This window comes from Chaetodon auriga, chromosome 5, assembly GCF_051107435.1.
Source record: "Chaetodon auriga isolate fChaAug3 chromosome 5, fChaAug3.hap1, whole genome shotgun sequence".
Classification (NCBI taxonomy): domain Eukaryota; kingdom Metazoa; phylum Chordata; class Actinopteri; order Chaetodontiformes; family Chaetodontidae; genus Chaetodon; species Chaetodon auriga.
The window spans coordinates 16,233,863-16,249,441 of record NC_135078.1 but is presented as its reverse complement, the minus strand read 5'-3'; the positions used below and the strand labels follow the sequence as shown (position 1 = coordinate 16,249,441).

The window sequence follows — 15,579 nt, the reverse complement described above, 5'->3', positions numbered from 1 at the left end:
GTGCTCTGAATGTGTGTTATGAATCTATTACGCCTAAATATTTAAACTTTTTTTTGGATCTCCTGAATCTGAGAACTTCTCAAGTTTGGATCAAAAGAGTGAAAGAGAGGAATTACAAACACACAAACACTCACACAAGTGAGGACAGATGCATGAACAAGGACATATTCATGCACCCATTTATGCATGAGTGCATGAGTGTGCACACACACATATCCACACCCAGACGCACGCACGCACACACGCACGCACACTCACACACACACACAGGAGGTCCGCTGTGCCTCCCAGAACTCCCATCTGTTGAACCAGCAGTCCAGGTTGGTCTTAATGAGAAATAATGAGCCTTCACTAAATAACAACAGCTTGGATGGATTTCACCTCCACTTCAGATTTTATTAGAATGGGACGGACACTAGTTCATTCTTCAAGTTACAAAATCCATTTGTTTCAATTCAAAAACCACATTTAATTTCCTCTTACTCCTGTTTCTAAGAGTACACATGAATTTTGAAGATCATTTACTATTGGCACATTTTTAACATCTTATTATAAGTCATTTACACGGCAATCAAATATGAAGTTACTCACTGCAGGGCAGAGAAATTTTTTACGAAGAAACTTGTTTCAGTACAATTTATATTGATGGGGTAACGTTTCCTGCCATCCCCCTGATGAACACATAAAAATCCAAAGTAAAATCAGATTTATCACCCCAACCTCTGTAAATCATGAGCACAAACCTGGATTAAATGGAGCTCAAAAGGGTAAGAAACTGGTTCCATTAAATTTTGACATTTTTCTTTAATAAAGCAGAGCAAGAATGGACTTGCTAGGCCTCTAACAGCTGGTATAGCTATCAGCAAAAACACTAACAAGGTGTGTGTGTGTGTGTGTGTGTGTGTGTGTGTGTGTGTGTGTGTGTGTGTGCGTGTGTGCGTGTGTGTGTGTGTGTAGTCGTACAAAGAGCAGCGTGCATCAAGTCAGGGAATCCAACTGGCCTTGCACGATTTCAAGCTGGAAGAAAGAGGAGAAAAGGTTGAGTGTTCGGAAAAAAGAAGCACACAAAAGAAAGACACACATGAAAGACAGTGAAAGTCAGACTGAGAACGAAAAGAGAGGAAGAGGAAACAAAATGTATCAAAGTCTGCGGGAGACAGGGAGGCAGATGGATTTTGTCAGGCAATGTCTGCCAATCAGGATGAAATGCAACTTGGAAGATAGACACTGAAGCACAAAGGCATGTGCTTACACACAAACACACTGACACACACTCTCAAATAACATACCTTGTTGTAGAACTCAAGCAGCTTCTGATGGTTAAAATCAACAAAGAGATTTTCCTGAACCTGGAGAGGGAGAGAGAGAGAGAGAGAGAGAGAGAGAGGGAGAGAGGGTTAGAGAGGGTCAGGGAGGCACAAGAGTGAAAGAAACAAACAACCTAAAGGAGCTCAGAGATGTACGAGATCGACGGAGCAGAGGATAAAAGAGCAGCAATAAGAGCACACGCATAAGTGTCATGACCAAGACTTCTTCAGTCTTGTGCTTTCTATAAAAACCTTCATAAATTATTACTGCTCTCTGGCCAGTACGAACTATCTCTAAGTCTTATCCATCAGAGTGTTTAAAAATACACTGAAGGCAAAGTCACTGTCCACAAGCTCGTGGTGGGAAAACTCATCGCTCTTTCTCCACTGGGTTTGCTTTTAAAGAGACTGGCTGCATCATGTGTATCCTTTGCTATGTATACGGCATTAATGACAGCACGAGGAAAAGAATAAAAACATGCAGTGACCTTGCAAAAATATGCAACGTGATGTAGAAAATGAAGCCATACCATGGGGCACCATGGCAACTATTTTACTAAAAACTGGCCACTGTTTGTGTTTGAGATGTTTCTTTAAAAAAGATGATGCAGAGTAAAACATGGACTCTTTCTTTCTATATTTCCTTCTTCCTTTAAATCGCAGCCACAGATGTGAAATCCTCCGTGCATCTGCTGAAATGATGGAACTTTATCATTTTAATATAATAGATGTATTTCAGCACAGTAAAAGGAGACAAGAGAAAATAGTGCCTGTTATAAAGTCAGGACTGAAATCAGAATAATACAATGATAGCGCAAATGTAAGTTAAGCAACCTTTTTTTTATTAGCAATGCTGTGTATTGGATAAGGAAGCGTGTGTCTTAGATTGTGACATTTTTATGTGAGTTACGCCTCTCCTCATTTCCATGACAAATACTGTGTTAATGCTTGAATTTACTGTAAGACGATGTCTGATTACGTGCTTTTTCACCTGGGAGTGTTTTGCTAGATTGCAGGCTTGACAAAAAGTCGAGGGAAAGAAGGATTAGCAGACAAACACATGAAACCAAGGGCAACCATCGCTGGACCGCTATCATCATCATCACCCCATCAGAAACGAAGGCTGAACAATAATCTACCCCCATGAGTGGATGGAATGGCGAGACACTTTATCAACACCCATCATTGAGAAAATGGCTGAAATGTGTGAAATGCTTTCTAGGTAGCACAGAATAATAAGGGCCATCTTGTAGCCAACCAAAGTGCACTCAGTACCACTGTGCTGAATGTTGATAATAGCACCAAACTCCTGGCACCAACTCAGAGGGTAGGAGGAAAGAAAGAGAGTAGGAACGAAAGACAGACACAAACAAACAAACTGATAATAAAAAAACACTAAACCACATGGGGGTTGTGCGATAGCTCGCTCCTGTCTGCAGCTCTCCTCCCTGCAGTGTGGTGCTTGGAGACTAAATGGAGCTTTGGGGCTTGAATCTAACTGGCTGGCTGGTTGGTTGGCTGGGTGGAGGGAGGCCATGTGTCACAGCAAATTAATGACAGAGATATTAATTAGAAGCAACGTTAAAAGTCCATAAAGGAGAGCGCAGAGGGAAAATGTTGTCTCTCGTCGAAGCCTCCACTCCACAGCAGCTCCAAAGCACAAGGAGAATGTAGGACAGCCTTGAATTTAGCTACAGCGGAGGGGGAGCTGCAAGGACAGCCTCTGAACGACAGGTAATAAAACAACTTATTAAAGTGCTGTTACCGAGCAAGATACAGTGAAAACACGACGCACATCAAAGTAGTTCTGTAAGGCTGTAAACAAGGTTGTTGTTCGGAAATTACTTGAATTGAACTAAAATTTGGGAACGCAACTAAATTAGCTGTATGATGAACACCCAGTGCTTCCAACACAACTGATCTGAGTCTCAGTTCACGCCACTCTTTTTCTATTGATCTCCACAATGGCAAATGCTTTTAGAATGAGGGGAAACAAGCACTGCGTAATCCTTTATTAGGGGTGATGGCCCTGCGTGTGCTTGGGTCACAATAACAGCACCAGCAGAGATGGAGAGAGAAATGAACACTCGTCAGCTGTCTCTATTTTATGTCTGACAGAGGTGAGACAAAGGGCAACCGGAAATGCAGTTTGAGTGTGTGATGTAGATCAAAACCAAGCTACAATAAAGTGAAGGCAACAAACCAGACTGTAACACTTCCTGTCTGTTACACAGGGGTTGAGGACAGAGTGTGTTTATGTGTCTGCACTTAGGTGAGTATGGGATTGACAGCGGGCTTTGACGAGAATTTCCAGGTACTGCCGGGTGTGTGTGTGTGTGTGAAACACAGAAACAGTATTTTATCTCGGGAACATAGGCGCAAGGATGTTTGTGCATGTGTGTGTGTGTGTGTGTGTGTGTGTGTGTGTGAGTGTGTGTGTGTGTATGTATGTGAGTTTATGTTTGCGTGTGTGTGTGTGTGTGTGTGTGTGTGTGTGTGTGTGTTTAGCCCATCCCATTGTTCCTCAGGGTTGTGATTTTGCCAGGCAGTAACCCAACAAGGCTCTGACAGATCTAGGCTAACACTAATGGGGATAGGATGCATCATCCTCATCATCACAGCCCTATACTACCACACACACACACACACACACACACTTCTTATCTGTCTCAGTGCCAAAATCCTGTGTGTCAGGATACAGAAAACAGGATTAACCCATGAAGATAATCAGAAATTCACTTGCATCTCGTATTCCATATGCACTACGTTAGAGTATATTACGACAATATAGGCTGCACACTAAGGGAGATCCGACACATGAGAGAGAATAAGCTAACAAAGTATGAATAAACTCAAGAGAAATCAAGGAAATTTCTCAAAACTTATCCTTCAATATCTGCTGAAGAGGGACTAAATATTCTGTTGCAGCTCTCAGTGCAAGTCTAATAGCTTTCGACAAGGTTACTTGTACAATTCCCTAGATGAACCAACAAAGTCAGTGAGGGATAATTGTGAAAGCTCTATATGGATTACAGCATAAGTACTCAAACTCAAAGTGAGGATACCACAATGTTAAGGACATTCTGGTTTATTTCAAGTTGGGTATTATTTTCATAGCTTCGGCCTTCATTCTTATTGGCAATAACAACACTGCACTTATCAAGTTAGTTTCTGAAATTTAGGAGTGTGACAACAAATAAGTCCTACTGGAGCAAAAACATGGGCAGTCAGGTTTTAAACAAACCCCAAGAAAACAAAAATTATTACCAACATCAAGCGGCAGATAATCTGTCCAAACTACGGCTTTTTAGAGGCTTTTTAATCTGTGTATTTCGGTCAGTCAGCCAGTCGCTCAGTCCACCGCTTGGTCCCAAAGTAAAATGTTGAAACGACTAACGACTACCGTCTGACTTTACCTCTAGCACCACCATTTGGTTGACAGTTTTGTTTTTTAGAGAAATGTTTCAACAACTATTGGATGGATTTCCAAGAAATTTGGCACAGATGTCTTTTGTGCCCAGAGGATGAATCCAAATATCTGGTGGTCCCCTGACTGTTTTACCTGGAACACCAGGAAAATCAAAGTTTTCTCTACATCTAAAAGTCCACATCATTTTGGACTTTTCATTCGACATTCGTGGTTGCAAATGAAAAATTAAATGGTCTTCGTCGTCTGATTTTTCGTCTAGGGTCACCATCAGGTCAATATTTCTCTTTCTCCAATGCTTTGGTTTATCTGTCAAACAGGGCTGTCTTACATCTTCACAGAGCCTGCCAACACGAACTCTCATTCATTTTAATGAAGGCAGTCAATCGGTTTATGGTCCGGCAAAGAAAAAGGCAGGGGTCACTGAACCAGGCTCTGTAGGTCAGTCAAATACATGCAAACTCACGTTCCTGGCAAATTACATTGTAACATGAACACCTTATTTCTGCTGCTTACCTCACAATTGTCATGGCAAAAGATAAAATAATTTCTGCTGTTGCATTAATGTGTTACTCCAAAATCATATTTCATTATGTCACCAACACGACCCACCCCATCCTAACGCAGGGCTGATTTTGGTCTGAATGCCATTGAGTTGCTGTACAACCCGTCATGAGTCATGAGCTCATGAGTTTTGCCCCACTGCACTTCATGGTAGTAACGTTACCATGTTTCCAGATACTAGAAACAGAAATGTTGGCCAAGACTGCAGAAACAAAATCCAAGAAAGCGCAATTAATCAGAATGTCCTTCAAAATAAAAAGTGCCAAACTGAAAAAGTCTGCTCTGCCTGAAGCTCAGAGAGCAACTCGTGGTGTCATCTGGTCTGGTGTAACTGCGCATTCATGTCAAGAGGAGACCAATTTCAAGATTTAAGAGGTTTTTCTGTTCTTGGGTGAACCAATCAATGTATTCCAATTGATAAAAGACAACACGCAACAAGCGGTGCTTTTATCACATCAAGTGGTTACTGGTGTCAGTAAAGTCAGTTTATATAAGACTGTGGTGTACTCCATCAAGCAGTGGTATTTTCATACCACAAGGAGTCTGTGTGAATGGGGCTGGTGAGACGCAAAAAGGTACTCTTCATCAATTATTTGCCTCAGTGCAATACAGAATACCATGGATTTGAAACACTTGTCAAAGCAGTGAATTTTTACTTATTTTATTTTTTTTGCTGAGTGCTTCTCAGAACCTGAATTTCTTACTTCTCACTGATAAAAGCAAAGAATGGCAGGGTGGGAATGAAGAAAGGGAGACCTAGTAAAAGATGACAAGGAAGAGAGATTGACAAAAACAAAGACGGGAGAAATATGAGAGAAATGAGTGAAAGCCAGAGAAGAGGAGAAAGTGACGAAACACAATGACAAAGAATGGGAGCTTAAGTAAAATAATAAAAAAGCGTGATAACCCAAGAGAGCCTGCATTGTAACAAACAACTAGAAGCATCTCAAACATCAAAGCATAAAGAATTCACTGACAGAGAGAATTTGTCTTATATCCAGAAATTTAATGTCGAACCTAATATAACAACAAAGCTGCCTATAAATTCACGCAGAGAGAGAAAGAGAAATGGGACAACACTTTTTAGTGCCTGTGTGAAACCGTCTGCTGGGTGAAGTAATCTTAAAATATGCATGGCAAAGTCCGTACGAGACAGACACGAAGCGAAGCAAATCAGGCTCAAGTGTCGACAGCAAGTGCCAATCAATCTTCAGCAGTGGAGTGAAATGACGTGTGCTCGTGTGAAAGTTTGTGTGTGTCTTGGAGGAAAGCGAAGAAGTTTCTGAGTTGTGTTGTACAGCATTCGTGCATAGACGGCGAGCACTGTGGAGATCAGCGTTTGAGAATTCAAAAACTGCTATCATCCCTTTGGAGAAGTCTTATTATGTTTGAAGACTCTGCTCCACTACACAGGACAGACTAACATGCTTAATTCTACTCATCTTCTTATGAAAATCATTATAGAGTGTCATTATTTTTGGCTCTCTAATGATTCAAAAGCTCTTAATTCTGCTCGTTTTTTTAAGCAAATCACAATAAAGCAGATTTGATTTTCTGTTCTGAGACATAAAGAAGGTTTGTTTACTTGCATGAATGCGGCAGATGATGTTTTACTACTTGCTGCTAACTCCCTCCTTTAGTCTCAAGAGGCTGTTTATCCAGGAGGAAGGATGCGAGTGTTCAGACTGTTAATAGCCCTGCATTAAGAAAATGCTGCGTTGGTGTGGGTGTGTTGCTACAGGTAGCAGTCATGAGATAAAAACAGGGTCCAGAAAGACTTATTGGAGTGACACATCAATGAGCTCGCAGGAGTATGAGACTCCAAAAGACTGGCCGATGATTTATAACACTATGACTCAATTTACAACTCCGTGAGGTAGTGAAGCTGTTCATAGCAGAAAGTTTTCATGCTAGTACCACTTACTGGTGCAGCGACTAAAATGTGATTACAGCCATCATTTATTCCTGCCTTGCAAACACTGTCAGTTGTGTTTGTGGAGCACCCAGCCCTGCCAGAAACATCACAGGTGGGAAATGAAAAGAAGTCCCTTCAGTGGCGGACCAGTGTTGTTCCACTGCGCTACCTCCGTGCCCATGTGGAGCTCTTTAAACCTAGCACTTGTCATTTCATCCAGCATTGATGTAACATTCACATCAGGTCTTAATTAGCAGAAAAAACATAATGACTGAGAACAGAAAAACAAAAACAGATCCATGTCCTTTTAGTAATTACACAAAGTGTAAATCGTGTACATTTTTTTTAGACCTTGATATAACCCACTTGGCATCACAAATAGCATAAATGTTTCAACACATGCATTGGATTCACTGGTTTTGGCAGGTCAGACTATTTAAAATCAAAATCATATTTATGCTACCACAATTAGCATTCCTTTCAAAAATGCACAAAATGTGCTGCAGTGCATCGCTGCTCGACTAAAATGCTTTTCTGCTTCTGTCAATGTGACACCAGCACAGCATTAAATCAGCATCAAAAGGAAGGGTTACTGTAATTTTGCCAGCACAAGTGCTCTGCAGAGAGAGGATATGGTATATTATAGGTCCTCTGTGACTTTGCTACATTATATGCCTTCTGCGACTATGAGCTCTTTGACAGTTTGTCCAATTGGAGCTCTCTGGCCGCTGCCTGTTCGTTGACTTTTGCCTGACGGAGAGAAATCTTGACAGTGAAAGACAAAGAGACAGAACGACGGCGTGCACAGGAGGCTGAGCTGTCAGATTTTGGCAACCCTTTATCCCTCCTACTCTCAACAGACTCACACACTCATGGCAAATCCACCCTTCCTTTTCCTCGCTGCTTTACTGTAATCTAGACATACACACAACAGCAGACACTCTTTGTTTTTTGGGCTTCACCGCACATCCTGACCATTATTAATAAAAAAAAAACCAAACTACAATCCCTGCTGTTACACTCTTATGTTGCCGGGTACACACATATTTACAAAAACCTGATGACTGAGTGACTGCTGGTCTATCTGTTCTATCAACTTGACTGCATGCTTGACTGCTTCTCTACCTCTCTGTCGGTCAGCTTACAGCAACCACAGTCTATGTGTCATTACTGTTTGTCAGTAAGCTTACAGTACAATGCTCGCATGTCTGCCAACCTGTCTGCCTGTCCTCCTCTCTGTCTTTGTGCCAGCCTACATTCACAAGCTTCCCTGGCTGTCTGAGCTGCATTCTGCCATCGTGTTGAAGGATGATCAGCGGGGGTTATTTTATGAGGACATGGGGACGGTTGTCTGTCACTGGGCATGCACGCAGGTGACAGCACAAATAAAACTGTGGCATGAAGACACCGGGTAATATTTTCCACAAATGGGTAATTACGTGGAATAAATTTGGAGCTCATTATCACTGACATTCTTTTCTTATCAAAAATGAGGTGAGATTAAAATGCTTCTCGTAACTGAACTTTGCTTTGTTTTTGTATGCAAGTTTGATCTGTAACTTTGATGCACAAAGTGCAGCTTAAAGCAAATGTGAGCGCACTTTGCTCGTATATGAGAGTGTGTTTGTCGGGCTTGAGGATGCATGTGTTTGTGAGTGTGTTTGTTCAGCTGCATAGCTGTCTGTCACTAAAAGCAGATATTCTGACAAAGGCAGCCGTGCTGTCAAAACACGGTCTTTTAATGTCTCAATAAAGATTTTTGTTGTTTGCTTCAGTGCTACAGGTGGGCTGCCTCCTCTGTTATGTTGAGTGTTTCTGTCCATCAGTACCTCATAAACACTGTTGTGGTTTGTCTAGTTTGTAGCCTCCTGATTCAATGTGAGGGAGGAGGAACGCATTGGGAATTGGAGACCAGTCAAAGGTTCATCCGAGGAGTATAACGGATACCAAATTGGCCTCAGTATTATGCCGACTTTAATTAATAGCTTTCTAGTCATTATGGTGCACTAATCAAACTAAATGTAATATATCACACATCTAATATCTTCTCTCACCACGTTTTACAAACAAGAAGAGGATGGCATAATAAGGCAATTACAATATGGTGACTATTGACCCCCAAAATGTTCAGAACGACATGATCTATTAGAACCAGCATTTTTCAAACTCAGACATGTTACTGGATACTCCTGCCAGTTAGCTGACAGGCTATTATGAGTACATATACAGCACAGACTATCAGCATTTGGACTGAATTTAGTGTAAACTGTGATTAATTTGCATGCAAGTGGTCAGTAGTTGATGTAGTTCGACTTCTTAGACGTCCCTGAGACTAAACCTTTGTATTTTCTATTGAAAACTCACATGTTTTCTGAAGAGTCAAACTACTGATGTTGTTTATCTAACAGAACATAATTTACTCTCACAGTCAGTGAAGCAACACTCCCAAATATTGTGCTATCACACCGCTAAACATAACTGTGAAGTTTCATTGATGATAACCTTTTTTTTTTAATCATAACAGTTGTTGGTGTGAATAATGTCCTTAATTGTCCTATCAATCTTCATTTTGTTTTGCATTGTTAACTGTGTAAAGGATAGAAAATCTGTTTGCTTCTCGATGTTCTCCAGCAGTTTCTGTACTGTGATGCTTTCACGTTTTGGTTAACTTTCCCTTCACCTTTTTCGGTTCCCTCCATTTCGCTTGTGATTTCCTACCATTTAAAAGCACTGACAAAACAATCTCACCTGCGGGTCCAATTCAGCCAATCATATCACTGAAAAAATTAAAAGGAAAAATGGATATCTAGATTTCCATGGCAACCTGGAACACTTCATCAGCTGTGATCATGTGATAGGATCAAATGCCCCAGACGAGCTAAATTAAGCTCGAGCTGAGGTTGTTTTGTCAATTCCCAAAATGTTTTACAGCCCCCCTCTCTGAGAACTGGAATGAACTTGCTGCATTTAACTGTAAGTGCAGGTGGGGGGAGCAGCAGCAGCACTTTTCAAGAGAAAGTGACTCCTACTCAAAAAAAGTGACTCTTTGTTGTCTGTGGAAGCTCCAGGCAGTAAAGAGGCTGTATTTTCTCTGCCGCTTCCATTGTGGTTTTCCCACATATGATTAGCATAATGGAGAGTCTGAAACCCTTGACTTTTATTTGGAGACCTGCCGTTTACAATTGATGTTTTAGATATCTAAATTTACGCTACTTAACTCAATTGTAGAGTAGCTGATCAACTTGTCACATCACCTATGGCACAGTATGTTTGGTCAGGTATCCATTTGGATGATAACATGTACCACTGTACAATACGCTGGGTCCTGAAGTTCAATGTTCAATAGCTTTGGATTTGTCTTTTTAAATGAAGCGTAGCATAATATTTAGTTCCTCTTATGTCAGTTTCTTAGAATTATTCAGCAAATACCGCAGCCAGTAGCTTTACACAAGACTCTAATGTGCCAGTCGACAAGAAGAAGAAATCAATAGTTCAAAAAACAACCATGTTTAATCTTCCCATGACCCTTTGAGCCCAGAGCCGTTCAGAAAAGCAGCCTGTAGGAGCCCATGTGCACTGTGGATTGATGCTGAAAGGGGGGCGCCATGAACTGGTATCCACATCCACAACAGTGCCCCGTAGCCATCGCACAGTGACAGACGAGGAACCTCAAAACGTCAGCCATTCACTAAAAGCCTGTCGACTACAACAAATAAGAACTGTCAAACCCAAACACTAGAAACTGTCAGTCACCTCTGGTATTTATAACAGAAATGAGCACAAGCAGATATGTGCACACACATGCAGGCCCACACAAACACACACAGATACAGTCCTATTCTCCAAAATATATTTAGAGAAGAGAAAACCTAGACTTATGACATACAGTACAAGAGACGACATGACGGAAAACCCTTCCTGTACAGCAAGGGGCCTTCCAAATACATGTAAAGGGGCCAACGTGTCATCCAGTCTTTCTATGATTTGGAGAAAACACTTGGGAAGGAAAAGGCCTAGAACGTTCCATCAGTGTGAATAACTTATCCCTCTTATTTTTTTCTTCCTTTGTCAACGAGCCTTTTGATAAAGCTCTCATTCAATGTACACAGAAAACCGCAGGGAGTAAATAACAGCACAGAGGAGTGAAGTGTACGCTTCGCTCAAAAGAAAAACAAGGCAGGCGAAACAATAAAGGCACCGGACTTTTGATTTGTTTTATGCAGAGACAGGAGCGAGAAGGTTTTAGGCCTGACAGGATGAATTCCCAAAAACACACCAGGACACACACACACACACACACATACACACACATGCGCACACGCACAGGAAGTGTGTCGAGATGTTTCCTAACATTTAGTCATTCCAATACACACTGTGTATTCATAGGTTATCGGCAAACTAACTTCTCTCCTTGCTTTTCATGCACTCTCAATTCCGACAAGTGACGCTAATATATGACTCAGGTCGATGAACAGTCTGTTTTTAATTTACTGATTTAATAGTAATGATAAATTACTAGTTAATTAGTTGAGCTTTCCAAATACACAAACACAACACACACGTTCACTGCTGCCTGTCTGTGACCTCCCCCCCTCTAACCGCACCACGCTGTTTCCACAATCACTTCGTCTCTCTCTGTCTCCCTTCTCATCTTCTCTCCAAATCTCGTTAGCGAAATGCTTCAACCTTTCTTGATGCATTCCTTTTCTTTATCTCTCTAATTTCACCTCGGCTCCTGCCTCCCCTTGCATTAAGTGAGACCTTGTTATAAACAGCCCATCAGTGAGCTGTCCATCCGTAGCCCGGCTGTGGACTGACATTTATTAAGAGTCAGCTTTGCCTGCAGTCGCCCTGTCTCTCCCTGCATCCCCACATGAATGCAGAGGACCAATTAGAGGAGGAACAGGGCATATGTCTACATGTTCAGAGAGGCAAGGCCACAAACATAAACAAACACCCAAACAGATCCGGCCAACAGATAGAGGGATGGATGGAGGGAGAGCAGAGGAGAGAAGAAGAAAAGGGGGAGGACACGGTTTGAATATATCTCACTAATAGCTGAGCTACTGAGGAGAATCTCCAATGAGGAAACAGAATTTCATTGAAATGGGAACATTACCTACTGTGCTAAATGGGTGCCGTAACAAAGGCAGAAGACGGTAACTATGTTGTGAATAGGAGAGACATAACAAACTCGCTTAATGAACACACAGCACTTTTATTCAAGACATTAAACACACCGGGACACTCTGCACAGTCAAACTGTACAGCAAACTCTCATTCAACAATGATGATGCTTGACATTTATGAGCGGCAGGAGGTAGCTGCCGGGGATAAACAAATAACATCCACAGTGGTGGACTAAACAGGACGACGACTGTTTTGCCTATTGGTTTTGTCTCACATGGCTGAGGTCACCTACGTCCTGTCTGTGCAGTTCGAGCGTGTGTGCTCGTTCATTATTTGTTTGTGTGTGTGTGTTGCCCATCCACCTCCCCAATTAGAATCCACCACATCCTGTGTTGTGGTTGAGGACAATGGGAACAAGAATGGGCTTCCACCAGAGCATACTGCTCCCACATCCACCTCTTGAATCTTCACATGCAATGCAGCGACAGTACAACACACCCATGAGTCACATCTATTGATGACGATATATTTGTGAGAGGTCCAATCACGTATTGATCACATGGAGGAGAAAGAGAAGACAGGGAGACATGGAAAGACAGAAGCCACACCTCCACACCTGGAATCTGAACATTGCTGGGTTTCTCAGTCTGTTATCATCATTATCTTTTGTCTTTCATTAATAGAACTCCATCCTGGAAAAGCTGCATGTTGATTTTAGACAGAGCTGTTATTTATAGAGCAACAATGTTTGTATGGTATGTGGTATTTTGCAAGACTATAGGAGGAAATGTGTTTATTTCGTGTATAAAATGAGGGACTATTTACCAAAACATGCTACTGTCATATTATCTTGCCCTCAACAAGTTGTGGAATGCTCAAAAAACACCTGTTTGGACCATTCCACAGGTAAACAGGTTCATTGGTAACAGGTGATAGTATCAATTTGACTGCTTCAACTCACTCTTCAGTTAGGTGGAAAATACTAAATTCAAGAAATGTCATCAAGTCCTAAATTGCAAGAGAAAAGTGTTCAGACAAATGGCAGTGAGTTTGTGGTAGTGACCAGACACTGAGCCCTTAAAATATGACATCAAAGGGTCTTTTATCAAAACTCCTACACACCAGCAGCCCACTCACACAGGTGTTCTCACTTATGTTGCCTGATCACACCTCTTCTCAAGGCTTGATCGACAGCTTCCTCATGCTCCTGTTAGCTTTGTTGCAGCTGTTCAGGTATTGGTATTATCTTCCAGACTTTGGTCACATCTTCCCAGCTCAGCTCCACACAACTTCACCCTGACTAGAGGTTTAATCAGCCAGAGCAATTGAAAACACCTGTGAAGGTGTGCAGGAGCAGGAGGAGTTTCACAGAAGACATTTGGGCTGGTCATAGCAGGAAAAACACAGGCGTATCTAATAACATTAATGATGGCTCCATTCTATTAAAGCGTAACATACGGTCCTTGGAACTGAGAAAAACTGAATTTAATGCAGCCATCATTAATGTTATTAGTTACACCTGCACATTTCAGGCTATGTCGTGTCAAATTCGGTCTGCTGTGAAAATGGACTAAAGGCATTTACAGATTACAGAGCATAATGCAAGAGGATGGAGAGGGACACACAGACAAAGAGGGAGAGACAGACAGACGGGCAGCGAGAGTAAATCTGAGAGAGCACAGTGGGCTCTACTGGGGGTCATTTGTCAGGTCATTAGGTTCACCAGTTAATGAAATAAAAGAATAATAAAGAATCTCTCTGTACTGTCCGACACAGAGAGCGGTTGTTTCGGCGTGGAGTGTCCTCTTTCACCCACCACTTCCCACCGTACACACACACACACACACACACACACAAACACTCTTTCACTGTGTCTGTCTTTCTCTTGTACAGGCACACACACACACACACACAGCTGACAGTCTCTAGGTGGGCAAGGGTGGGATTTTCACACGCCTCGCTCCCCAGAGCCCATTCAGTACAGTACACAGCATGGCAGCAGGACATACGCACAAAGCCTGGGTTTGTCTGCACCCGGTGGGCCACTCACTGAACTAGAATGGCAGACACACACTGATGCACGGATGCAGACGTGCCTGAACACACACACACACACACACACACACACACACACACACACACACACACACACACACACACACACTGCATTCAGAAACATATTTTTGAGACACAGGGGTCTGCAGAGCTAACTCTTTGTCCTTCGGGGGCCAACAATGAGAACAAATGGATAGACAGAGGCACTATCCGATTAACTAACTTCTCAACTAACTGACCCACTTATTAGAAAAACTAAATTACTGAGTAGAAAAAGTCACTTAACTCACTCTTTCCATTAAGCTGAGGCACACAAGGGTGCTCTGGGATGGACTCGGGCAATACTCAGTTGCAAACAGAACCATTACTGGATAAATAGTACTATTATCAACGTGCAATCGAGCTCATGCAAAGTTAAAATGCTGTTTGATGCAAGCTCAGCTGTTCCACTTTGATGCCCCCCCCTGCAGTGTCATAAAGGGATTTTTGAGGCATTTTTAGCAGTTAATTCATAAATAATAGCCGAAGCCACTGCTCAGGGACTTCACAGAAATAAACATTTGAATGCTACTTACTGTTCTGTTAATAAAAGATTCTGTCCTGCTTGTTTTATTAATAATGGCAGTAATAAAAACTCTCTTTCCTGCTCTCTTTCTGAAACATGGACTGATAGCACCATGCTGAAAGGAAAGTAGACAATGGATAAATAGTCCAGAGAGGCAAATGAGTTACAATTTGTAATTAGTTATTCTAATTCAATTTTAAAAATATGAGCTATATTTCTTTTTAATATGTGCACACAAGGCACTTTTAAGTGTTTGATTTGTGCAGCATGTTGCAGGAAAAGGCTTTTTCTTTCTCATTTCCTCCATGTCTTCCTCTTTTCCCTTTCAAGTCCTTTGTCAGTCAACACCATTCATTTAGTCTCTAACATATAACCTCTGTTGAGTACGTTCCTCTCTGCCCTCACTATGTGTGTAGGTGTACAGCTATGAAGTAAACTAAACACGCTGCTAAGAAAGGTTGAAGACAGCAGTTGGCCTTTTAAGCTTTCCCTGGAAGCAAAGTGGAACTCTGAAAATACCAGCACACAACAATTTCAATCATTGTGATTGCAAATCAGAAAAAACAAGAGTTAGACCAAATATACCATCAAAATGACTAAACTGTATTAAAAAAAA

The 15,579-nt window shown here is 41.7% G+C and overlaps 1 protein-coding gene across 1 annotated transcript in view; it reads right to left on the bottom strand.

The window, feature by feature from the left end:
• Positions 1-382: 382 nt before the first annotated feature.
• commd10 (COMM domain containing 10) overlaps positions 383-15,579 on the bottom strand; it is a 52,905-nt gene continuing 37,708 nt past the window's right edge. The window contains exons 6-7 of the mRNA XM_076729862.1: positions 1,290-1,349; positions 383-1,017 (exon numbers count right to left, since the gene is read on the bottom strand). Coding sequence (XP_076585977.1) covers positions 979-1,017; positions 1,290-1,349 — 99 coding nt within the window. The 3' untranslated portion in view covers positions 383-978. The remainder of the gene's footprint in view (positions 1,018-1,289; positions 1,350-15,579) is intronic.